Source organism: Pipra filicauda, unplaced genomic scaffold (genome assembly GCF_003945595.2).
Source record: "Pipra filicauda isolate LSUMZ 115617 unplaced genomic scaffold, ASM394559v2 scaffold119_size3216105_pilon, whole genome shotgun sequence".
Taxonomy (NCBI): Eukaryota; Metazoa; Chordata; class Aves; order Passeriformes; family Pipridae; genus Pipra; species Pipra filicauda.
The window spans coordinates 1,266,091-1,292,497 of record NW_024103651.1 but is presented as its reverse complement, the minus strand read 5'-3'; the positions used below and the strand labels follow the sequence as shown (position 1 = coordinate 1,292,497).

At 42.0% G+C, this 26,407-nt stretch overlaps 1 protein-coding gene across 1 annotated transcript in view; it reads left to right on the top strand.

Moving 5' to 3' along the window:
• CDC123 (cell division cycle 123) overlaps positions 1–13,234 on the top strand; it is a 31,360-nt gene extending 18,126 nt beyond the window's left edge. Inside the window, exons 9-13 of the mRNA XM_027728219.2 lie at positions 987–1,109; positions 4,423–4,451; positions 9,812–9,940; positions 11,723–11,860; positions 12,679–13,234. Of these exons, the coding sequence (XP_027584020.1) occupies positions 987–1,109; positions 4,423–4,451; positions 9,812–9,940; positions 11,723–11,860; positions 12,679–12,705 (446 nt within the window). The 3' untranslated portion in view covers positions 12,706–13,234. The remainder of the gene's footprint in view (positions 1–986; positions 1,110–4,422; positions 4,452–9,811; positions 9,941–11,722; positions 11,861–12,678) is intronic.
• The last annotated feature ends 13,173 nt before the right edge of the window (positions 13,235–26,407 follow it).

The window sequence follows — 26,407 nt, the reverse complement described above, 5'->3', positions numbered from 1 at the left end:
TCCACTGACGTCATAAACTTTTTGTATGAACTTTTTTAGAAAGAGCACATCTTTGGAGGGAGTCAGCATTGTCTTACAGTAAAACAATCCGTGTTTTGTATATGGTTAAAATAGCAAACTGACATCAGGGATAAATCTTTTAGGGGGGATTCTGGCTTCTTCTGTATGTGACTAGCCTGAGTTACTCATTCTTCAGTGACGGGGCAGCTCTTGGATTTGGCTTTTTGTATTGCAATGGCCTGTGTTGACACATCCTGTATGAGAACTGTCATTCAAGATGGATGCAGGTGTATAATCCTGCTGATGTCATTTTAAACTATTGTCTTGTAGACAAACAAGTGTCTGAAATTAAGAGCTTGTGATGTAGCTGGGAAGTGTCAGATAGGCAGGAAAGCCCTTGAGGGAGTAAATGAGAGCAGCAAGGTACTTGACTGTGTGCCATCTCATTGATTTGGGGATTTAAGATTTCACCTGTAGTGCCTTATCAAACAAGCATCTGTTATTCCACACTTAAAAAACTGGTTAAATGAGAATCTGTGGTACACTAGGATCTCTCATCCTTGCTAATGTGCGAGCTTAGCCTCTACCTCTTTCATTTCATGGTTCCAAATTGTGGTCCCTACCTCTGATGTGCAGAACAAGGTTTTTGACCACAGTAACCAGCGGGAATAAAACTGAAAGGAAAAGACAGGAACTAGAAACTTAAACAGAGGTGAATGTTCCTCTTGGAATTCACTTAAAAATAGTCAAAGAATGTGCACATAAAATGTAGGACAGGGCTGTTCAAGGACAAGATTCCTAATGGAAGTACTTTAAGTACAGGAGAATAAAGCTAAAGAGTAAGTCATTGGTGATGGTTGAAACCTGGGAGAACCCCATCTTCTGAAATATAAATGATGGCATGCAAGTGCCTGATAACTGCATTTTTTCAGGTTTGGTTTTTTGTATGCCTGGAGCCCTTTATAATCAGCTGAAATCATTGACAGGTATATCCCAGAGGGACTACACCCAATACTACGACCACATCTCCAAGCAACATGAGGACATCTGCAGAGCCATACAGGAGTTCTTCGAGAAACACATACAGTATAAATTCTTGGATGAGGACTGTAAGTATCTTCAGGAGATCTGTGGATATGCATCTCTCTCTTCACAGCTATTGCTTTCCCAGGGCTTGGTCCTGTTTAACTTGGGAGAGTCTTACAGCTCTTGTGGCTTTAGCATCTGGAGGAGCGAAGGTTTGGAGTGGCTATAAAATTGGCAACAAAACACCCCTGAAGGAATAGGCTGGAGCTCTTCAGGAAAACACAGTAAATGAGTGAAAGATCCCTTCAAAAGGCATAATGATTTTTTTTTTTAAGATGTTTTGCCCTTATACTTGAAAAATTTTATACCTGAGGAGTAAAGTAGGAGATGCTTGACAAAAAGCATTCAGTAGTAAGAAGAATACTTGTTTATAAAGATGTTGTCAGATGTTTGCTGCTAAATTATTGGTGTATTTCTTGAATAAAGTATTTTAAAATTTTGTTTCAAGAAGTTTTAATAATTTCTCTTAGAATATTAATGCACACCGGTCTAGGTGCTGAACTTTTTGAATAAAGGCCACAGTATTTGATACACCTAAGCAGCCTAAGTAAATTGTGTTGTTCTTTAAAAGTTAAGTCCTTTGCAAATTCTACTGGAAATAGTTTCTTGACATGGTTTAGTGAGAATAGAATAGAGTAACATTGTGATGGGTGATCAGTAGTGGTGAAAAACATGGGGAAGAAATTTAAATTGGGTCTGGCATGGACCAAACCTCAGTTCAGTAAAATACATAAACATAAGAGCTGTCTGGTAGTTGTGTTGTCTTCTCTAAAGCTTTGAAAATTCAACCTTTAGGTAAGTTTTGAACATGGTTAGTTGTTTTGCTGAGCCACCAGGGCAGCCAAGTAGATCTGTCCTCTCTGACTGTTTGAAAAAGATACCTTCTAGTGCCAGTATTTGTTATATCAGAATTCTTAATAATTTAACTCTGCAGAGTTCCTTTATTTCCGTCCAGAGAAGTTCTCAAGGACCACTACTTGGAGAAGAGTAGCAGTCTGGAAATCAGTACAATAATTTAACAGGTCCATAAACTTGTGTTTTGAAGTAAGATCAGTCATATAGATCTGACATTTCTGATTACTGTCTTTTAATTTTCCTCTGTGTTCCAATGTAATTTTAGCTGGTATGTAATCAACTGATAGATAAGAATTCAGGGCACTATTTTTGGAAATTGATGCCTAGATTTAGGCTCTGAAATTGCTGCCTGGTGAACTGAAAGGTCTGAAGTGTCATCTTATGTAAAGGATGGCATCTGAGTTACCTTCTGGGAAAAAGAGGTTTCAGGGTGACCTTCTGGGACGAAGGTTTGTTAACCTTTTGTTCTGAGGCACTACATGCTGGTCCATCTGCAGAGAAATGTCATGCAGAAAATGTTTTCTGGTTTTTTGTGGTTTTGTTTTTTTTTTTTACCACCTTTCATTTATCCCCCATCATCTCCCTTGATCTGGTAGCATATGTGTTGCTAACAATAAAATCTGGCTTTGCTTGTTTGTTTGCTTTTAAAAGGAAAGGTATTACAGCTTTTTTTTCCTGACTTCTTGTTTCGTTGGGGATTTTGATGCTGTTTGCTCTGCTTTTTCCAGTTGGTCTGGTACCATCTCCAGATGGAAGAGTTGAGTCAGAGCAGCTGAAACATTGCAGAGTCAGAGCAGTAGGATAACAGATGGGTGAATGCTTTATAAATACTTCTAAATTATGTTAGAACCTTCTAAATACCTTTCATAAGAGCCCAGTAAAACAGTGCTCTGGAGGTATTGGTACTTGCTGTAGAGCTGGGCCTTGGCTTACCCTCTGTTTGAGCAGTTTCTGATGAAGTTTTACTCCAGTCTCACTGGCACAGGACAGTCCTGCTCTGAGGTGACCCCTAAGAGGAGGGAAGAGTTCAGGTTTTCTCCTCTGTTCAGTGTTTGTGAGTGTCCTGAGCTAGTCACCAGCATGCCAACAGTCTTGCCAGGGATGTGATCCCACTAAAGGCCATTGTTCTCATGGACTGCCATGGTCTTGCTTTAATCTGACAGCCCTCACTTGATAGAAAAGCTTGCTCAAGTGCAAGCGTTCCATGCAAGGGGGATATGACTAATGAGAGGACATGGTACAGGCACCAAGTTCAGTTGCACAGCTGGAGAAGAAGTCCTGGGGTTGCTGTGCTCCTCTTTGCGTTGATGACTGAATTAGCCACTGAGGGCTCCTCTTCCTGAGAAAGCAGAGCACTTAATCCTGGAGTGACATTTTAAATTGACGCAACGGAGCTTGTGCCGGAGCTGTGTGGATATTTAGGCTGGATGGTCAGAACCAGATACGTGCCTGACTTTGGCTTTGTGGAGTTGTGGTTTGCCCTTAGCCCAGCCAACCTCACATGAAATGTCAGATTAAGCCTTACATGGATGGTTGTGATCAATCAACATTCTCTGTTCCTGACGGGCAGCTTCCTGAGACTCAAGTGTTCTGCAGTCATATCCTGAGTTTAGTTTATCCACATGTATTGGGAAATCTCTTAGCTGAAATATTCCCTTCCTTATTCATGAAGGAAATGACAATACAACATTTGTCTGAGGCTTTTCTAAAGCTTTCGGGTTTTTTTTCTTTTCCTTTTCTTCCTGCTAAACTGGTACAACTTTTGCATGTGGCCATGCCCTGAATGCTTATCTGTGGATTTCCCTGGCTCAATAGAAAGACAACTCAAGGATTTGTTTAACCACACAGAACAGCAGCTGATAGAAAGCTGCATGTACAGAGGTTCCTGTTTAATTAAGCCAAGGGGAGGAAGAGCAGCAGAGCCAGGCAAGGCAGCTTTGTGTCAGTCACCGTGTCAAGGGGGCTGTTTGAGGGAGTCCTTGGTAATCAGTAGGTGTGCTGTGTCTGCTCTGGGTTACGTCAAACGTGGCACCCACCCCTTTGTTCTACAACCTCTTTGTCTTCTTAGCTGCTGAAGGCCTAATCTCCCTCAAGCAGGAACTTTCTCTTGTTAAATGTTTGTGCAATGTCCAACACAGTGGAGTCTTGATCCACTTCTCCATTCTGCTGCAAATGAAACAGCAGCAATGTCAAAGATAAGCTTCTCTCTGGGCTTAGAGTTTATCAAATGTTCTTCACTGGGGGGAAAAATCAACAGAGGAAACCAGCATTAAATGGAAAAACCCAGCAGCCAATCTCCCAGTGCATTAACAGTGGTTCTGAAATGTTTCAGCTCCCTCTTGGAAATGAACCTAATTCTGGCGTGCAGTTCTTTAGACATATTGACTTTGCAGATTGTGCTGTGTACACAAGTATCTATTCAGATTTAGATGTCTTGAAATATATATTGTTGAAGATTAACACTTTTTTTCTCCTTTTCAGTTGTTTTTGATGTGTACAGGGACAGCAGGGTAAGTGAACAATAGGTTGTATATAATTGTTTATTCTGTGAAAACGCTGAAATGCTGAGATGAAGCAAATAATAGCTTTTTCTTCCTAGAAGTGGTTTTGGGGAAAAAAGAAAACAAACAAACAAAAAAATCCCACCAAAACATAAAACCCAACCAAACAAAAAACCCCCAAATCCTCAAAAAAAACCCCAAAACCTATTTGATGTTATTCTTTTCCACAGGTCTTTTTCTATGTTAAGCACTATCTACAGTAAAAGAATAATGGGATTAGCGGTGTAAATATGACTGTGCCAGTGAATTATTTACTATCTTCCAGATTATTAGTATCTTCCAGAGAAGCTGTCCTAAAGCAAAGAACTTTGGCTTCAGCTGCAGTTCTGTTGGTTCTGTGAATCTACTGAAGGCAACTTAGTTTTCATTATGACACAGAGAGTCTTGGCTGCAGTAATTTAGAGTTGAATCGACTATTTCTGTTGGAAGGGACCTACAACAATCATTGAGTCCAACTGAACAGTTACCTGAACAGTTCAGGGCTGACCAAAAATTAAAGCATGTTATGGACAACGCTCTCAGGCACATGGTGGAATTCTTGGGGCTGTTCTGTGCAGGGCCAGGAGTTGGACTCGATGATCCTTGTGAGTCCCTTCCAACTCAGGATGTTCTGTGACTCTTTGATTAAGGGCACTGTCCAAATGTCTCTTAAACACAAACAGATTTGGGGCATTTTCTTTTAAGACAGATATTTCCCTGGGCTTTATTTTTTTCCCACCATGTGTTATTTTTCCCTATAGCATCTGAGCTCATCAGAACTTATTAATATTTCTTCAGATTATCCGTGTGAGGTTGGAAAATAGTAACTTGTGCTTCATGTGGAAGCCTAGGATATGAAGGGATAATTGTGAAAAGGGAATATGAATGTGACATATCCAGTTTGTGACAGATGGAATCCGATTTTTTCTTTTCCAGCTGCTCCAGCTGTGGTTCTGAGATGTGGGCAGAACCCTGAACATCCAAATAGTGATGGAGTTGGGGAGAAATGTTCCATCTCAAATATTTAAAAGACACAGATGTGGTACTTAGGGATGTGGTTTAGTGGTGACTGCAGTGGTGCTGGGTTAAAGGTTGGAATTCATGATCTTAAAGGTCTTTTCCAACCTTAACAATTCTATGAACTTCACGTGCCAATATCAAGTTAGTCACCTTGACTTCTCCCAGTGCCAGTAGAGAGAAATACTTTGTCAGATGAATTGTGCTTGAAAGGCACACATGTATTGTTTTAAAAGCAACTACAACCAAAAATGCATTACCTAACCTTAAATCTGAAAACCTGATTTAGGGAATCACATTAGTGTGTGAAAATTAAGTGTTTAACTTAATTTTTTTTCCAATCCTAAACCAGGACTGCAAAAACAACGGCTACAGACTTTTTTCTCTATATTTCTAAGTCTCACTGTTTAACATGTTTACAGTTATGGGATTGGAGAAAGCCTTTGTTTGAGTGGAGTTGGGAGTATTGGTAGTAACTCCTGATTCTGAGTTTGAATGTTGCTAAACTATTTTGGAATTTTTTAATAGTAAATCATGCCCATGGCTTGCAAAACAGAAACTAAACAGGATGGTTCCTCATGTGGAAAACAACTACTGTACTGTTTCTCAGCACAGCTTTTAATGTAGGTACCTAAAACCAGGTAGGGACTGGGAACAACCACGCTGAAAGGAAAATTACCTGCCCAGGCTCAGCTCCTCAGACATGAGGATGCTGTCAGGGAAAATGAGGAGCAGCACTTCAGCATTGAACCAGATTCTGCTTTTGGGTTCTCTGCCTCATAGCTGAGGCATGAAAACAGATTATTGAAGTTAAAGATTTCAGCCTGTGGGGTCTCAAATGAGCAGTGTTTCTTCATCTGTCAAGATAAAATATATCTGTTTGTAGACGTCTCTCGGTGCCTTTTACCCTCAGGTTTTGTAAACTGCCAGATAGCCCTTTGTGTGTCAGATCCTCCTCCTTTCACACATACTTCTGTGGTTTGCAACTGCATTATTCATCTCTCCCTTTGTGTGTTAGTTACAGGCAGCAAAAGAATATTGAGTGTTTGTGAGCGTGATTAATTTCCAGAGCCCGTGCTCCTCATCATGCTGGTTGCACAGCAACCTCACCTACAGAATGAGAGAAATGTCCACTGTCTGCTTGTTTTAAATACTTTCAGCTCTAAATATTCAGCTTGGAGAAGCAGCTTGTTGTTTGAGATGGTTGTGAGTGAGAGCAGCCTCCTTCCTGTGCTTGCTTCAGTTCCTTGGGAGACTGGATGGAGTTGGGTGCCACAGGTCCTGCTCGCTGAGATGGAGGGTGGCAGCTCTCAGTGGTTGTGCAAGAGCTGACAAAGCCTGAGAGACAGCTCTGCTGTTGTTCTTTGTTGTCTCCCAGGTGTGACCAATGAACCATGTTCGAGGCAAGTCACTGTGGTAATGCAGGGAGATGCAGTGAGTGGCTCCAGCCCACTGTGGGCTCACAGCTCTGGTGAATGTGCAGTCCAGTGCTTGTGTCTCTGCCTTGTGAGTGTTGTCACTGTGCAGGAAGGTGCAGCTGGAGTTAGGGAGATGTAACAGTTCAGTTTGCATTTTATCTGTCTTTAACTTCCTTTAAGCAGTCTGTGTCATAGGCACTTCCTTTCAGCAGTGTGCTGCTTAATGCTCTAGTAAAACAAAACGTGAAGTGGCATGGTGTGGTAAATCTATTGGTTCCTCCTTTTAGGATGAGAAAAAAAATCTTATGTATTACAAATGTATTTCTTTTTTCAGCTCCAGATATGCACAACTTTGTTTTCCTGGCTTGTGCACTTCTCATGGCAAAGATTACTAGAAACAGGCAGAAGATGGCAGATAAATAGCTTTACTGTTGTTCTTTAGATACACAGTGCAAGTCATCTGAAACAACATTTAAATCATGACATTGCATGTAAGAGTTGAAAGAGAATTTAATCTTAAGAAAAGACAGTTTGGTTACTGACCCAGGGTTACACACACTCCTTTTAATGAGCCCTGAAAAGAGATATTTAGTTTGTTTTGCCACTTCTCATCAATTTGCAGCTACCAAAGCTCTGTGCAGATTTAAGATCCTCTCAAGGAAACAGCTGGTGGTGTAGATGGGGCACTGCTGCCTGCAGGGGTGGAGGAACACTGCTGGGTGCTCACAAAAACCATGTTGCTTTCAGGAGTCTCAAACCCAATCTTCAGGTTTTTTCCAGGGTACATATCTTCTCTAGAGAAATTATATTGTGTTCCTGTGGAAATGCTATTTGATGTATTTGGGGCGAAGAGGAATCTCTGAGAACTTTTGTAGGGAAGTATTAAGTATTACTGTTTCTGATCCAAGGAAAGATTCTCTGAACCGATGAACGAACTTTGCCAGCCATTGCTTTTGTCTGTGATTAAATTGGTTCATTAGCTTGTTTTTCCAGTGTGATAGAGTGAATCTAAAATCCCAGATTAGTCCTCGTGCTGCCTTGGAGCTAAAAAGACATCCCCATTAGCAAAAGTAAAGCATGGCTTGTAATGAGAATTTGTGATGGCCTTTTGAGGAGGACCAAAGATGGGAAATGACAGCAGATGTTTGCCCTGCTGGCTCTGCACTGACGGTGTCCCTATTAGTGCAGAGGTGTTGCAACTCAGCCATGCAGACTTGGGCTTCTTCACCCTTCCAAAACAAATAAGAAACCACTCAGGACTGACCCCCCTCATTTCACAGTTTCTTTTGTAGCTGTCTGGTTTCAGCACTGCTGTTGCCGTGGTTTGGCCTCTTAAAATTTGCCCTGGGGGAGCTGTACCCCGTGGGCCTGCCCTGAGAGAGAGACCTGTGAAACCATGTGTGCAACTACACACCCGCTGGTCGGGTGCTGGCTCAGCTCCAGTTTGCTGATAATATCACTGCTTTCACCTGTGCTGGGACTCCCTGTACCCGCACGAGGAGGTGGCTGTGGATGGTAACAGAGCAGCCAGAGCCCTTCTGTTCTCTGTCTGATGGGTTTCCATGCATTTCCTCTTCCATAGTCTATTAGTGCCTGTGGGATAGCTTAGGTGTGTGGGTGGGAGAGGCAGGCTCCATGTTACTCTGTGCTGAAGGCTGCAAAAGCATCCCTGTGAGTTAGAAACCAGATGGCTGTAGCGTAAGTCATTGAAGATATTTGCTGTTTGAATCAAGGTGAGGAAGATCTTTTAAAGAAAGAAGATCCTTCAGTAATGAGGGAAAGGAAGAGAAAGCAAAATGAATGGCTAGTAGCTACACAGTTTTCAGGTTTGTTTTCCAATTCCAGTTGATCTTTAATAAACACAATAAAACTCTTCAGTCCTGCTTATATGACTGCAACCTTTTCCTTCCATATTTGATAGAACTGGTTTCTTCCAGATGTCATACTTGTTTTGCAAATTCTTACTAGCAGCTGTAGTCAAATTTCATTATAATTTATTACAATATTTTGTTATGTTAGAATAGTTGACACTTCCTTGGGTAAGGAAAGATGTGCTGTGCTGGGGGTTGTTTCTTGAGGTGACTTAGGGAACCCAGTTTCTTCCTCCCACACACACGTCTCTGTTACCTTTAATATGTCAGTCTCTGCTTTCATTTTTCAGTTGTGTAGCAGGAGTGCTGTTGTGCACACTACACAACTGTTTGGAACACAAAAAGATTAAAGTTCAGGCACAAGAAACTGGTCTGGACTACTAGTAATGGCTATGTTAAAAATGCCTATAGGTTATTCTGTATTTATCTGTGTTTGTAGAGCATCTTTGTGCTTCCACGAGCTCCATTAGCCTTTTTTAGACCCTGCTCTGTGTTTTTGGAGTCCCTTCAGAGACCAAGAACAGCAATTCTTGTGGAAAACTCAGTTTAGAGTAGGGCTGAAGTGCCTTTTGATTGAAAGCAAAATCCTTGTTTAGGTGGTTTAGGTTTATTTGTTTGGTTGTGTTTTGGGTTTTTTTGTTTGTTTTTGTTGGTGTCCTCCCTTATTCCTTGTTCATGCTGTCTGGGGATCTTGGAGGACCATGGAGATTAGACAGAACTTCTGTGGCACCTGGCATAGAACTAAATGCAGTTTATTTGAGCTCTATTTGATATTTTGGTTTTTTTTAAAAAAAACTTAAATTAGTAAATCATAGCTTGCTGTGATTTAAAACTGTATAATGTAAAAGATGTTAGACTATTTAAAGTGCTTAAAACCAGGTAGTTTGTTTTGATATCTTTTTATCTAAAGACTAAGCACACTGTAATGATACAAGTGTATGTGTATTCTGATTTTTTTTTTTTAGTTCTTTTGTTTTGTTTTAATTCTGTGTTTTGTTTTAACTCTTCTGTGGTTCCTTTGCAGGGTAAGATTTGGTTAATAGATTTTAACCCATTTGGTGAAGTAACAGACTCCCTGCTCTTCACATGGGAAGAACTGACCTCTGGGAAAAACCTGAAAGGAGACCAGAGTGAAGGGGAAGCAACAGAACAGGTGAGGGAGGCTCAATAATGTCCAACAGCAGTTATGGCCTTTTTTTTTCCCTGTCTTTTGCTCTTATAATCAAATTGTGATGCAAACCCCATTTTGAAGTAAGTGAAGGTCCTTAACTCATGATACCTAAACTCTTTGTAAAGCAGAATCTTCCTTATTAGCCAGTAGTTATATCCCCACAAGTATCACCTGCTAGTTTTAGGTGCCTGCAAGGGAATTTTTAGTTCAAACAGTAGGAGCCCATATCACAGCTTTGACCACTTTGCAAAGAAGACGCCCTGAAACTTCCTTTTATGCAGTTCTGATGCTCTCCTTTCAATTTTTTTTTAAAATGTATTACTTATCTATATGATCCCTCAAACTTCTCTTTTGTTCCTGATGTCTTGTCATACAGTTTCCCACATCTCCAGCTTCATGCCTGGTGGGGGGAGTCAAACTTAACTTCTGTCTCCCCCTCATCTCAAATACCCTCAGGGAAGCCCCGTCCTCTGGTTGAACTCCCTGGACTTGCAGAGCAGGGCTTTTCCATCTCTCTTCCAAGCAGCCTTGCCTCCATAAAAACAAGTTAACTTCCCTTTAATACGAGAGGGAGGAATAGTCTTCATTTTTTGTATTCCAGGGGTTTTTTTCCTCATGCTTGAGACAGAGTCCTCACATCTTAACAACTGCTCAGGCAGCCGGGTGGGAGATGGAAAGAAGTGCGTTAGTAGATCTTGGGAAACGCTTGGTTGTTTTTGAGGAGAGATATCTAAGTCACTGTGGGCTTTTAGTTTCTAGCTGTTGAGCTGCATTAGAGGGAACTGAAATGTCATTTATTGGAGCTGATTTTAGCATTTGAGCTTTGCTTTAGTCCTGTGGCCATTTCCATAACACGTTGGCAGGGAACACCACTCCTCAGACTGTCGTTCAGGCCAGTTTCTCTGTCTCACACTGTGGCTGTTACTGTATGAAAACCCATTCCATGAATCTTCCTGCTAAAAGCTGTGTCTCCTTTGTTAAAACACACTCCCAATTCTTGAGCTGTCTGTGGGACACCGAAATTTTTGTTTTGGGATTTCTTTTTCTCCGTGCCAGACGCTTTACACAGTTTTCTGTAGTGCAAGCCTGTATGAAAAGCAGAATAACTTGTCTTCATGTTTCAGCTTATATCCAATCACAGAATCTGGTGTGAAGTTACTGATTTTCTCTCTTTAAAATGAAGCTCCTTATTGCTGTACAGTGGGCAATTAAATTGCATGTCAATGCGTTGAGCTGAAAATTATATAATTACCCAAAACCTGTTGCTACAGTTGAGCATTTAGAGATATTTTTGGCTCTTTTATAGAGATATTTTTTCCTTCAGTAAGTAAATTGGTTGGAAAGTTTAGATTATAATTTCAGTAAGGTTATAGTTGCAAATGTGTTTAAACAAGGAAACTGTGAAGACAAGTTTGGGGATTCTTTCAAAAAGATTTTTCTCTATCCAGATACTTATGTAGCTACTATTGCCCAAAGTTGCTTGTAGCTCCATTATTACAGCACTGTTCTAAGCACAGCATATTAAATACATTAATAATTGATACATTGTAGGAACTTTACAGCGAGGGAATGAAAGCCGTTAATTTGACTGTTTAATGTGTTTGACATTTTAAATTGCTCTGGAGTGGGCAGAGGTTTCAAGAAGAAAACTACAATTTTTAGAAAGCACAAGTTTAGTTGAATGAACGCCAAATAAAGTCATTGGCAACGTGACTCAGGCAGTCTCACAGAGGAGTTCAAAACATTTTGGTGTCTTTCCCAAAGGATTATCCAGTTTTCCGCTGCACGAACAGTAAAGTCACCGTCCAGCCCAGTCCGTACCTGAGCTACCGACTGCCCAAGGATTTTGTGGACCTTTCTACAGGAGAGGATGTTCACAAACTGATTGACTTCCTTAAGCTGGTAAGAAGTGGCAGGAAAAATTCCTGACCTGCCATCCTTGTCAAGTGGAAACATCAAAGTCCCTGGAACTGTGCTTATGTAATTAACACGGATTATGTAATTATGGAAAAAGTAATGTATGAAGCCATCGCACAATGTATTGTTGGGCTAATTGTTTTTGAAGTGATGGAGAGCAAGCTTTCATACTGATCTCACTTCAGTTAATTGATTTTATCTTTATGGGAAGGAATAAATGTAGTTCGACACATCTTACTGAAGATGTTTTCTTTCTAATTTTTTAGAAAGATGTTTTCTTTTCTAATTTAAATGTAAACACAACTGTAATGCAAATAGAAATGTACTTTTTGAATGCCTGGAGCTAATGCTTTTAAGACCCCTTTAAAAGTTAGAAGGTAAGTATATTAGGAAAAGTCCTTAAACAGTTATTCCTTTTTCAATACACTTTCTTTATTCTTTTGATGAACAGTGATGTGAAAATGTGAGTCTTTGTGAGGTAGGGAAGGGAGGGCAGGTTATCTGCGTCTTGATCACTGGCTCTTGCCACCACTGTCATGTTTTCTGGTTCTTGTGTATTCCATTAGTTAATGCACAGGGCAAATCTTGTTCTTTACTGGAAATAAAATCCTGTAGTTTGGGATGAGGGCTGATATTGCTCTGTTCCATTTTCTGGAAACATTATCTCTCAGCATTCAAAAATGACTTAGAAACGCAGTCATTGTCTAATCCATTGTACCTGAAAACACTTGTGATGATTTATTAGTGCTCTTATTTCAGATAACTGTGTCCTAACATTATGAACTCTCCTGTTCTGTTGACAGAAGAGAAATCAGCAAGATGATGACTGAGGTACCCAGAAGCATTACACTGAATTACAAGCAAGAAATGCAGCTAAAGCTATATTTAGCATAACTATTAAACTATTGATTTAAAGAAAACGTGCTTTTTATAGTCAATGAAAGAACTGAAGTGCTGTTTATCCTCTGTGTCTCTTGGTTTATATAAAAGTGTAGAAAAGCTTTTTCAGGGAAACATGAAAGGTCAGGGTGAGTTCTCGCTGGATTCCAGGTGCAAGCAAGCAACAGTCTGAGTGCAATGAACAACTGCTTTCCCATCTCATATTGTGAAGACTGATGCCACTGAGCTCTGCCTTTGGACTCTTCACTGATAAATATGGCAACATGTAATGCTTGTGCAGTTAAAACATCGAGCATCCTCTGAGTTTAGGCACAGTCTTGCTGAAAATATAGTCACAAAGAAAAAGGAATGTACATTTTTATCTGTAGTAACCTTTTAAAATTGTAAATTGATTTTCATTTGGGAGCACTTCTTGTCCTTTATGTAAAAAAAGAAATAAATAAAAAAGTGGAGAAAGGATTTTTTTTCTTTGAGAGGTAATACTTCATTTCAGAGAACAGATATAGCTACAGCAGACTACTTAAGGTTTGAAAATTTTGCATATCAGGACTTGGAAATTCTTAATGCATTTCAAGTAAAGTAGTGTTATCACAGTCACTAAAGCGATGAAATTTGTTAAACTTCACGAAATTTCATTTTATTTGCATAGAAAAACTTCCCTGAAACCTATTTTTGAAACAGGATTACATACTAGACATCATCTGTGACAGTCTACATAGTTAAACATAACATCAGCCTGTAATTTTATATTCAGACTCAGTCTTATTTCTTTTGTATCACATCTCTGAGTTTCCTAAGAACATGATTACTCTTTCAGCTCTTAAAATGCTGTATTCATTTGGTGGCAGCTCATGTTTTGTGCCTAAGTGGAAACCTGGCTAAATTTGGGGAAACAGAAGCTCTTGTTACCAATTGCTGTGATTTGGGAGGTGGGGGAGGGGAACAGGTTCAGATGAAGAACCAGTTGACTTTTGGATACAGGTGTTTGCATGGCATCAGTCATTTCTTAACAGTGTGCAGAGTTCCCATTGAAAAAAAAAGGACATTTGGAGATGCTCAGAGCCCCTGGAAATTGGTTCTTGTTTCACACCAGTCATGTGATACTCTCTGTGTATATAAAGCAGTTCATGTTTCTTTGCCTTGCTTTTGCAGTCAGTTTGGAGTGGTGCTTGGTTACAATCTCTTCTTGGATGTTAAATCTGAGCTTAGATGTTAAATTATTACTTAGTGTCTTTATTTCACTTCACTTTTGAATGAAAAATTACTCTAGTTGAAGATTATGCAGTTTAAGAATCCCATTCTATGAAACACATCGGTGGAACATCACAGACTAAGGCTCCTGGAGTCAGTACAGGACATGCTCTGCCTTTGAAGCGCTGGAACCCGTTTCTCAAGAGCTTTTTGTACACAAATTACATGACCATTAACTCAGGGCTGGGCTATACCTAATCCTGCCATATTGTAGGACTTTGGATGAGTGTTTCTCACCCTTATCAGAGGGATTATTTGAGTATAAATGTCTCTAAATCAGGTAGGAACTTCAAAGTGTAAAAAAATCAACAAAGCTTTCCTTTTCCTTTTAAAGTTTCTAGTCATAACTTAAACTGATGTGATGCTCTAACCATGCTTCCTTTATACAGATGATGCCCTGAAATTTCCAATGGATTCATAAATGCTTCTGAACTACAGATTATTGTCTTTAAAAATACAGAGTCTTGGTTTAAAGCTGTAAGATAGTTTCCTGAATCTTTCATGTCAGCTCAACAAATTAATTTACCATTATCTCAGCTTTCTTTGATGGATATTCACCAGAACACAGTGATGAGACCAGTTTGCTGGGACTCTCTGCACTCTGGAGTGTCCCTTTAGGTGAGTAGGCTGGAGTTTTTCTCCCCTGTGATATGCTGACAGATGCCAAATCTGAATTCATGGACTGCTCAGCCAAGCTACCAAACACTGATACCAGACTTTATTTTGGAGTTGCAGGAACTTCTCCCACTTCCTCTGGGTTTAATCTCAATAAAGAGCCATAAAAGGTAGCACAGCAAAAACACTAGTCCCATGTTCAGGTCCTGGTACAGAAACAGTCCCCACTATAAAAATCTGTCCTACATAATGAGGTCCCCCAAAATACCATATCCTTACAGCTTAAATACTTACTTTAGATGTACTTTGCTTCTTTCCTCAACTTCAGGTAACCAGATAGTGATTTTGTTTGTCTGCTAGATTAAAGAATACTCTTCTGAAAGAATTCTGATCCCATGTGACCTTTTGATCTGCAAGGCTAATGAATGAACATACTCCTTTTGGGGAGGCGAGGAAGCTCATGTTGATAGACTGAAAATGCTTCAGATCAATTTTGTACTGAATGGTATATGACAATGTTCTAATTCTATTTCAGGTCATCATAAAAGCAGTTTCTGGCTCTAGCCATCATACAGAAATTTAAAAATACAGAATTACAATTGTTCAGGTCCTTATTCACATGATTCAATTGTATGATCAGAGTTTGCTGAGCAAGGGCCAACTATAGATTATATATTCTTAATTATATGCTTAAAACACTATATAAAGACACTTGCAATCTCATCTAGATGACAAACATGAGCAGTTTTAGAGGGAGGTAATGTGCAGTCATTTTATACAGATCCTGTGCTTGCCAAACCCTTCACAAGCCTGTCTGTGTCTCATGGCTTGAGCAGGGAGATTCAGTTCTTGGGCTGCAGCTCTGCCAGGAGTGCCAAGGAAAATCCTGATTGTTCCACAGCCAACGCTTGCGATATTTAATCTCCCAGATGGATAGTGGGGGTCAGAATTCCAGTAACCCCATAAGTAGAATTTGTTAACCAGTGCTGTCTTAGTTCATGATTTGGAATAACACTCCTGTACTTCAGGGCTGCAGACTGTCCATTCTGTTTGTACTCCTTTGACCCTTCTTTCTTCAGTGTTGCCAGTGTCTTTCCTTGCCCACCAGTCTCTTATTTGGGTAAATGTTAAGGTCAGAATTGGCAGCAGCAGCAGCATGGATAATGCTGATCTGAATTTTAAAATCTCCTTCTGTCCACTTTTATCTCGCTCTTACAAAGACAACGTTTTTGAGTGGTGCTCTATAATATCTAAAAAAAACCCCAACCCAAACCCTAAGAGTAGGGGAGTAATAGCCAGCTCTGATCTCAGTAAAATCAATAGTGCTTGTTGGAGTCTGGTCACAGGGTATGGCCTGTAAAAATGCACATAACTGCATCTGACACCCTTAGGTAGGAATTAATTTCACGTATCTCATTGTCATGCACTCCCCTGTTGCTCATGTCCAGGATGTGGAAAAAAAAGGTACCCTGTGAGATGCAGTTCAAGTGCCCATTTGAGCAACAGAGACCATTAGACAACTGCCATGGTTTCAGGCTTTCAGGTGAAGGGACTCCAAAACAGATCAGTGGTGGTGTGGAGATGGGTAATAGCAAGGCACAAACCTCTGTAAAAATACTTCTGGTGCCTCTGTGCATGAGTGAGTTCAGCTTCCACAAACTGGTGGACCACAGGGTGTTTGTCAGTGACTATAAAAGGATACTTGTTAACACTGATGTTTAGAGGCTTAATAAACCTATCTTAGCAAAAGCTTATCTGGATGTTAAATTAACAGTGTTTTATTTCTATTTGAATTTGATGACCTCTGTAAAGAGAAAGTCTCCAACTTGGGGTCATCCTGAAATTATGTAGGGTTAAAATAAGACTTGTTGCCATAACTGGGGTGTTTTGTGCAGACCTGAAGCTTTCTCAAAGACACAGAGCTCTTAAGCAGTTATGTGTGATTACGGATTTTTATAGTAAAAAGGACTTTGGCACTGCAGTAAGTCTGGTTTTGGGGGTTTTGGTTCTATTTTTGGAGGAAGGGGAGGAGGGAAGTTAAGGGGAGAGATTTCCCACTGTATTTGTCTGTGTGAACAATTGCAGCAATGTGCTATCTGGGTGCCAGTAGTATTTTAACTGTTCTAAGGTCTTAATAGCTGACCAGGCTTCTTCCAAGGATGTGTTTTGGCAGCTTGTAGGGAAAGTTTGCTTGGCTGGTCGGTCAGAAATGCTGACTGCTCAGAACCTTTCTCCAGGGAAGCAAGCTAGTTACAAATGAACTTTCAGGAGAGATTTGTGACTCCTAAACAGCATTACTGGCCAAGAGAAAGAGAATAATCAATACTTGTTATTTCTAGTCTTTAGGGCTTAAATGCAGCTGGTGGAGGGGCTTGAAATTTTGGGTTCTATCTTAGCTTCTGCTGTGAAACTCTGTGTCCTGACAGACTGTTGCACTTCCTTGACGTAAATGAATTATTCATTGGAGCTGGGACTGTAAGATCCAGGAGAGAGAATGAGGCACCATGTGAAGCTAAAACGTCTGTACACCAGTATGAGGAGTACACAGGAGGAACTCTTTGTCAATATATGTAAAAAAATGATTGCTGGGCATTGCAGAGACTTCAGGAGATAAAGTGCAGCACTGGAACAGAGACTTTTTGCTCAGAAAAGGCTGGAGGCTCGATGCTGAACATCAACAGAGTCTGTAGTACTAAAGCTTGGGTAACATGGAATCACAAAATGGTTTGGGCTGGAATGGACTGTTAAAAGTCATCTAGTCCTCAAACAATTCCAGGAATGGGGCATTCACAACTTCTCTGGGCACCCTCTTCCTATGTCTCACCAAATTCATCATGAAAAATTTCTTACTTAATGTTTAAACTGACCCTCTTTCAGTTTAAAGCTGCTGCCCCTTGTCCTGTCTCTACAGGCCCTGTAAAATTCTCTATTTGTGTTTCCTATAAGCCCCTTTTAAGTATTGAAAGGCTGCACTATGGTCTCCCCAGAGCTTTCCTCAGCTTTCCCCACCTCTCTCAGCCTTTCCTCATTAGAGAGGTGTTCCAGCCTTAGGATGATTTTTGAGGCCTCCTCTGGACTTGCTCCGACAGGTCTGTGTCCTTCCTGTGCCGAGGAGCCCAGAGCTGGAAGCAGCACTCCAGGTGGGGTCTCATGAGAGCAGAGGGGCAGAACCCCCTCCCTCAACCTGCTGCCCATGGTTCTTGTGATGCAGCCCAGGACACAGTTGGCTTTCTGGGATGTGAGCCCACACATTGCCAGCTTGTGCCCAATTTTTCATCCACCAGTATTCCCAAACGATGAAGTCTGGTGGAAACGGGAGATATTCACTACTTGGGTATCTGTTGGGAAAGTTCCTAACATGGAAAGCCTTGAAAAGACAAAGAGTTAATAGATTTTTTTTTCCAGAGGACAGTTTGTAATTCAGAACATACAGAGTGTTATTCTGGAGTTGGCTGTTCTGGGTTACACTCAGGCTTATTTGATGTGGTTAAAACTTGTAAATTCAGAGGTAATTTGGGTAAAAAGTGGCTGTGGAGTTGGCATTTGGTGCTGTGGAGAAAGCAGGGAGATGAAAGAAGCAGAATAAGGACCTCAAAAGGCAGTTTTGCTAAGTGGGGGGGTTGATGCCGGGGTCCATTTGGGAGAGGATAGGTGGGACAACTCAAGGAAGGTGCTTTTTTTATGGCAGATCTCCTAATGCGAAGGGAAAATGGCATAGTGAGGGCTTCTAAGGCTCAGTCAAAATGAAAACTGCAGAAGTCTGAAGGAAAGGCACATGATTAAGTGTGAAAAGATGAGGGGATGGAGAAAAAACGACGGATGATTCAGAGAAAACTGATGCAGTTAATGTTTCCTTTGCCTAACTGTATCCTTTATCCTTCTTACAAGAAAGAGAAGGAAATGAGCTAAAGTAACACAACTTAGCAGAAAAATTGCACTTGGAATGGCTATTGGTATGTAGCCAGAGAGGGCATCGTGAGACCCCTATGCACTTTATTGCAGGGTCTGTGTTTTTCTGTGACTTCATTAATGGCTGGAGCAGTGAAATAAAGCCTGTATAAAACCCTGCAGTTGGCAGTGACTTGAGAACACACTCAGGCACTTCGGAGGACTGTATCAGAATTCGAAATGGCCATAATCCACAGGAAAAATGGCCTGAAATAACGAGGAGAAATTTGATAAAGGCGAGTGCAAAGAGCTGTAGTCAGGAGGAGAAATCAGACATTCGAGTACGAAATGGGTGAGAGCTGGCAGAGCAGCAGGACAGTGGGAGTGGATAAGTTACAGCAGAGACCATTAAATGCAAGGCAATAATAAGCTGTTGGGGGAGGATAAAGGCAGGTGTCATTCTGGGCTAGCAGGAGAGAGGGATGGAAGAAATGAGACATTATTTTGTTAGATGAGGGGATGGTGTGCTGCCATGTGTCACTTTAGGCACAATGTTGCAAGAAATACCTCGGTCATTGGAGAGCGGCCAAAGATTGAATAAAGAACCACAGAATACTTCAAGTTAGAAGGGATCCATAAGGATCACTGTGTCCACCTCCCTGCTCCTCACAGGACTACCTAAAAACTAAACTCTGTGACTAAAAGCATCATCCAGACTCTCCTTGAACTCTGTCAGGCTTGGTGCTGTGAGCACTTCCCCGGGGATCCTGCACACACTCTGATAGTCTGATGTCCTTCTTATATTGTGGTGCCCAAAACTGCCACAATATTCAAGGTGAGGCCACCCCAGTGCAGAGCAGAGCAGGACAATCCCCTCCCTCGCCCGGCTGGTGATGCTGGGCATGATGGCCCCCAGGACACAGTTGGCCCTCCTGGCTGCCAGGGCACTGCTGACTCATATTCAACTTACCATAGTTACACAGATTCATGAGATCTCTCTGAGCCTTCTCTTCTGCAGGTGAAACACTCCCAGCTCTCTCTGCCTTTCCTCAGAGAAGACATGGTCCAGTGCCAGACAGATTGCTTCAAGGAGCATCCCAGAGGTGGAGGACAGCTGTGAACTCCAAGAGCTTAGAGAAAATTACTGTAATAATGGAACATGTTTTTCTAACTGCAGTAGATGTCAGGCTCTAATCCCAGAAGGAACAACTTGGCCTGTGATACCATCTTTGAAGGGCAATGGAGGGTAGAAGGCAGCAAAGGGGCTGACCTGCCTTCTCCAGCTGGCTTTTCCAAATTATTGCTTGCTGATTCTGTGACAGCAAGATGCTCCTTGTGTCCTGGGTTTGGGGTCAGGAATGCACTGAGAGCTGCCTCCAGTCCCTGCTCTCCACAAATGCAGAGATGGTGAAGGGCCTGGAGGGGAAGCCATATGAGGAGTGGCTGAGGGCACTTGGTCTGCTCAGCCTGGAGGAGACTGAGGGGAGACCTCATTGCAGTTACAACTTCCTTGGGAGGGGAAGAAGAGGAATAGGCACTGATCTCTATGGTGACCAGTGATAGGACCCAAGGGAATGGCCTGAAGTTGTGTCAGGAGAGCCTTAGGTTGGATACTAGAAAGAGGTTCTTCCCCCAGAGGGTGGTTGGGCACTGGAACAGGCTCCCCAGCTCACAGCACCAAGCCTGACAGAGTTCAAGAAGCACTTGGATGATACTCTCAGGCACGTGGTGTGACTCTTGGGGATGGTTCTGTGCAGGGCTAAGGGTTGGACTCAATGATCCTTGTGGGTCCCTTCCAACTCAGCATATTCTGTGATTCTGTGTTTCTCCCCATCTGTCTCTGCTTAGGCACCTAAATGGGCATTCTGGCTCTTTCAGCATGCAGGTGCCCCTTGTGTCCTGAGTCCAGGGTCAGGGAGGACTTTTTTCTCCATGCATTTTTCACCCACGGGGCAGTTCGTTGTTATCACAAGAAAATGTGATTCATTAGAAACGACAAAATCTGAATTCTTCAATGTGGGATAAGGGGATGAGGTCCATGTTGTTTCTAAATCAAATCAGCTAATACATAGCAAAGATGAGCAGAGTGAGACCTCAGAGGAGAAAATAATCCCAGCCCTAAGGCAAGATACAAGGGGAGTCTGGGGAATCTGCAGGAATAATGTTGCTTATGCTCAGTCTTCCATGAGACCCTTTTCCATGAGACCCTTCCTCATCCTATTTCTCACCTTCCAGATGGTGTGAAAATTTCTGCCTTATTCAGTGAGGCAAACCCCCCTCAAACTTCAGATCTCATCTGTGGATGCCACAGGCTCTTTCAAAGTGGTATCCTGCTTGATTTCACTGATTCCAGAGGGAAGCCCTCAGTGCTTTCCTATGTGCACGTGGCTGCCACCATCCCTTTTGGGGATGTGGTGGGTCAGCCCTCCTCAGTGCACAGGGATGAGGAGGAGGGGGAATTCAGCTCCAGCACTGGGTTTGCATTTGGGTTTTCTCCCTTTTCCAGGAGGCAATGATCCACACCGAGTCAGCCAGAGTCCAGGAATAGCAGTTAGTCTCTCATAGAAACCATTTGATTGGCACCACTGAGCTGCAAAAAGACCCTGTGGGCTTGGTGACAGATTCTGATCGCCTGGAGACAGGTTTTTCTCTCTTATCTCACAGCAAGGGGAAGAAAGCTCATCTGATATCCTTTGTACTTGCATACACCAGGAAAGGGATAGAGGATCTTTTGAAAAGGAGATGCAGAATGGGATCAGGCACGGAAAGGGGAGGAAATTGTTGTGCTGGAAGCCCTCTGTCTCTAAGGGTTTGCCTTGTGGGATTTGCTGTTCTTTGGAGTGTGAATACCACTAGTAAAGGAACAAACAAAAGAAAGTCACTAATGTCATTTGCTGGTAATTCTTAATTATAGAAAAATACATATGATGGAATTATTGCTCAACTCCTCTCCATTTTTAACCTAATTTGATCAAGAGCTTTCTCAAACATCATGAAAATAAGCAGATAAATGGAGAGATGGGCATGAGTGAGATGCTCTGAAAGGCCCCTCCTGAAGGAAAGGCTGCAGTAGTGGTTTCTCTAGCAGTGGTAATGAGTCCATGAGAAATATCTGTGGTGAATGCCCTGCAGGCAGGAAAACCTTCAGCACAAATTTCTTTTATAAGTCATTACAGAAATAAATTCCCAAACCCAAGTCTGCACAAGCCTTGCCTATGTTCTGCTACCTCACAGGTAAACTACAAATGAGTTTGAGTCAGAAACATGAAACCCTCAAACAACTTGGGTTAATTTGGACACTTTTGAGTTGCTTTTGATGATTCTTTTCCACGAAGAAGACTTGAAAATAAGTGCTAATGGGTGCTAATTGCTGCTGTTTGGGTTGGGCCTGTATGGCCCTAAGTGGCAATTGATGATAACTCCTTCCAGTGATTGTGATTTATTTACTGGATAAGCTATTAGGGAATTAGCATGGATTTCTAAATAAAATACTCAACATCTGAAATACCCTGGCAATCAGTAAAGAAACCACCCTTTTACTTCACTCCTCAGATCACGCTCAGCATTTTTCCTGGTGTTTTAGGAAAAAGGGCCTTTTCCATAAACCTGTGAACATCTGAGACCCTCACAGCCTCTGCTGTGTGCGTTCAAGGGAGAAACTGGAGTGCTGGCCAAGGATGGAGACTGCTCCACGCTGGGCTCTCAAGGTGGGGAACAGAAACTGGTATGTAATATTTGGGCATCTGTTTCTCATTTTTCTTATTCAGCCTGAGATTCTTCTAGGTATGGAAGCAGTTACTCCACTTGATGTTAATTTCCTAAGCAAAAGAGTATCTGCTTCTCTCTAATATGGACAAATAATTTCTTAGCTTCAATTATGTTGTTTTAATACATATAGCAAAGATAATTCTCCCTAATTATTACCTTGAGCACATGGCTGCAGATGCTGTTTACAGATATTTTTTTTTTCAGTAGGAAATCTGCATTAGTCCTAAATATTGAAGTGTTTTTCATTACTGAGGGTGCTAATAAGTTATTCAGCCTACAGCTTTCATGTGTCAGGAGATCAGGGCTGTATTGACTTTGTGGTTGCAAAGCCCTCTTTAAATCTAACATAGGGGAAAAACAGGACCCAACCCTGAAATACATTAACTGGAGTTGTTCCAGACACCTGCAACTGCCACGTGTAACCATCAGTCTGGTGTCTGACATTTACAGCTCAAGAAACAGGTTTCTGTTTGGAATGGCATTAACCAGCTATCAGGAACCTCTGGAGCCCAAGAACACCACCGTGTCCTGCTCGTGCTGCTCCATTTTCCTCTGAGGCTCCTCCAGCAAAGACTTCTGCCTGCAAAAGGTCCTTCCCAGGCAGGAGGTTCTCCCTCGTGCTCAGTGCCCACTGCAGGGATATCCTTCAGCAACAAGAGCCTCCTCAAGTGGTTTTTCTCCCATCCATCTCGAGGCTGGAAGGAGAGCAGGGAAAGGGAGGAGGCACGTTGGCAGGATGAGTGTGTTACATTGAGGTTCAGGTCTCCAGGACTAAAGATGCTGCTGTAAAACAAGGGAAAATAGTGGCTTTCAGTATTTCTCAGTCACAGCAGAAATGCAAAAGCTCAGATGGGAAATTTGTGCTGCTTGTCTTGGTCACCCTTTACAGACCTAAGTGTTCATCCTCAGGGAGACCTCCAGGGACTCCGGGGTGATGGGCTGAAAACCACAGCTATAATCAAGGAGCAGGAGGAGGAGGAGGAGGAGGTCTTCCCTGGTGGGACATTCCTTTGTATCTCACTCTTGGTATCCTGCAGTATCCCTTTATGGGAGTCAGTATTTTCAGCACATGCCTTGCACCCACAATACCCAGGCTGTGCAGGGAGAGGATCTTCATGGGGAAGAACTGCAGGACTGAGTATCTCTGTGGAAAAAGGACCAGAAGGAGCCAAAGCAGAGGCTAAAACAAATAAACACTGCAAAAAATAGGAAACCAAAGTCTGTTTTCCAAACTCCAAATCCCCTGTGTCTACAGAGTCCCTTGCATTAAGCTCACATCCCTTCCATGTGTCCTTTCATCATCAAACTCCTTCTCTCTGTTCCTCAGTCATGGGCAAGGCAAGGCACAACCTCCTGGGGATAATTTTGAGTTGTGCCAGCTCATATCTGGCCAGCCAGAAGGACAAGCAGAACAGGCAACTATGCCCCTTACACTGTTGGTTAATAGGGAAGGCACTAATTTCACACTCTGCTTTTCTTCCAGCCAACCATTGTTTTTCACAAAAAAAATGCAGCTGATTCATATATTTGATTTCTAGTTCAAAATTGATAGAAATTGGCCACTGGACCATTTGTGGGGACAGATGGAGACAGAGGAATCACAAAAGTCCTTAAGGAAACCAGACTAAAATGTGGGATGTGTTTTGCACCTCGGCACCTTTACACATCTTTCTTCCATCCCTGTCTCCCACTGGAGTTGCATTCCTCATGCTGCCTGCAATCCCGTGTGCACAGAGACTCTGCTCAGCCCATAACATTTCACAGTGCTTTCCATGAGCCTCCAACAGCTTGTTAAACAAGATAATCCTGGTTGCATTACTTCCTACAAATGCTTCCATTCATAGATCCAGCACTTGCTTCTCCTAATTAAAGGCAATGCTTCCAGTTTGGATATGTTTTGCCAAAAATAAAGTGAAAGACATCTTTAAATTAAATAAGAAATGCAAAATATTATTAACATGAGACAGTCACAGACGTGATAACTTCAGAAAGTTGGGTTTCCTCTCTTATTAAAGTACAATTTATAACATTTCCCTCCTAGCCTATACATTTTTCTTCCTATCTGAGGATTTCTCTTATAATATCATTCAGGTCTATTAAAAAAAATTCTTTTTCTTTTGGTAAATATAAGACCATCTTTTGGCAAAAATAAATATAACGAATTTGGGGAAAATTAAGATGTTTAGTACTCCAGTAACTAAATGCTGAATTTTGTTTAATGTCACATTTCAGGAAATTGTATTAGTTTGAAATTCAAATGTTGTTTATGAGGTTTGAGAGGGATTGTACAGGAGAAATAGAAACTAAGGGGCAGAAAGTTACTAGTAGGGAACACAGGGGCAAAATGGAGAGCGGGACAGGAGAGAGATGGTTACCTTGATCCAGCCAATATCTGTGTGTAGTTTGACCTTGCTCAGGATTTCCCTTGAACTGGATCCTGTTGTAGACAATGACACCATGCTCTTTGCAGTGATGAATTTGTAGTTACTGAGCTGAGCCTTTCCAACAGTGAGACTCCTTGCAAGTTGAATGCAAACTTAATTATTCCAGGTTTGGTACTTTGACATAAAAAAATTTTAAAAGAAGCATTAAATATGCCTTATTGCCCCTGTACTTGTAGTTATGTATCTCTAGGGCACTGTAAGGTGGCTCTTTGTTCCAGCTTGCGTGTTTTAGCTGCACTTTCTGTGTGTGGGTGGACATGCTTTATGAATGTGTGTTTAGCTTTGTGCAGTTATGCAAGAGCAGGTTTCTTAAATAGAGGAAACCCGGGAAACACAGAGAGAACACAGCCCACCCACCCTGGAGCACCAAAACCCCCTGCAGAAAACTCACACCTTCTCCAGGATTCATTCCCAAGGGAGAAAAAGGAGAAGGGAGCAAGCGGTGTTAGCAGAAGTTGCAATAATCTGATTTATTTCCACTGCTGGCATCATCCAGTCTGAAGACTCTGGGAACTGACCTGTCCTTGAGGTTGAGGCAGAACCTGCTACAAAAGCCAAGAGGAGTAAGGAAGCAAAATGTATTTGCAGTCTAAATTGATAGGATGAAACCAAGGGATTGATTTGGCCCTCTGTGCTGGATCAGGTAAGAGAGGTGTGTGCAGAGCCAACTTCTGCTCTGGACAGAATGTGATGGGAGAGGAAACAGAAGGAGCCAGAAAACCTGGTGCTCAGGTTACAGTAATGAAGGCCAGCTAAGCAATTAGCTACATCCCACGGGTCAGTCCTGGGCTGCAAGAAGCTGCCAAAGAAAATATGCTAAGGGAATGTGTTTTGGACCTCTTTTTGCAGCTCTCAACAGTAGTGTCAGAGCTTCTGGCTGCCTGCAGGTAGAGGTTTTTTGGGAGGATATCAGTGTCTAAGTCCCAGCTTGCTCCACAGTGGGATGACTCCAGCATTTTGGACATCTCACAACGGTTTTTCATTCCCACAGAGCCAGGTGTGGGCTGAGCCCTCAATCCAGGGTGTTGCAGGGAGGCTGCTCACACCAGAGCAAGGCAAACCACGTTGTTCTGGAGTAAAGCCACACTCTTGGCACTATTTCCCTGTGGCTGCTTCTTCAGCATCAAGCCTGTTTGCAAAGGTCCCAGGTGTACCAGACTAGCTTTTCACCTCTACTATTCCTGTCTCAGCTCCAGGAGCACGTTTGGGAACCAATAACTTAGCGTACGTATGTGTGATTCCCATAAGCAAACTAGGAGAAGCAGAAATTCCCTTCTGGCTGTTTCTGAGTTTGAAAACTCTGCAAACCCTTACAATTTCATCTTTGACTTTTTCATGCTCCAAGGCCAAGCACCTCTGTGCTTTCCTTCCCCCCTTCCTGCCTTCCTTCATTTCCTTCCACAGAACCATTTCCGTCCTCCAAACGTGAGCGTTATTAAATTGCATTCATAGCTCATTAGGGCCTGCCAGTTCATCCAAGGGAGCAACAAAAGCCAGTATTTCTTGTGAAAAGCCATTAAAGTCAGAATGCTGAAGTAGAAAGACACCCCCAGGCCTGCTCACGAGCTCTGTGATGGGCTGCAGCACAGAAGCCTGTCTGAATCCAAAAGACTCCTTCATCTGGTAAAGCTTTGCACCAGCAAATGTGTAGGGCTGAATCTGGATG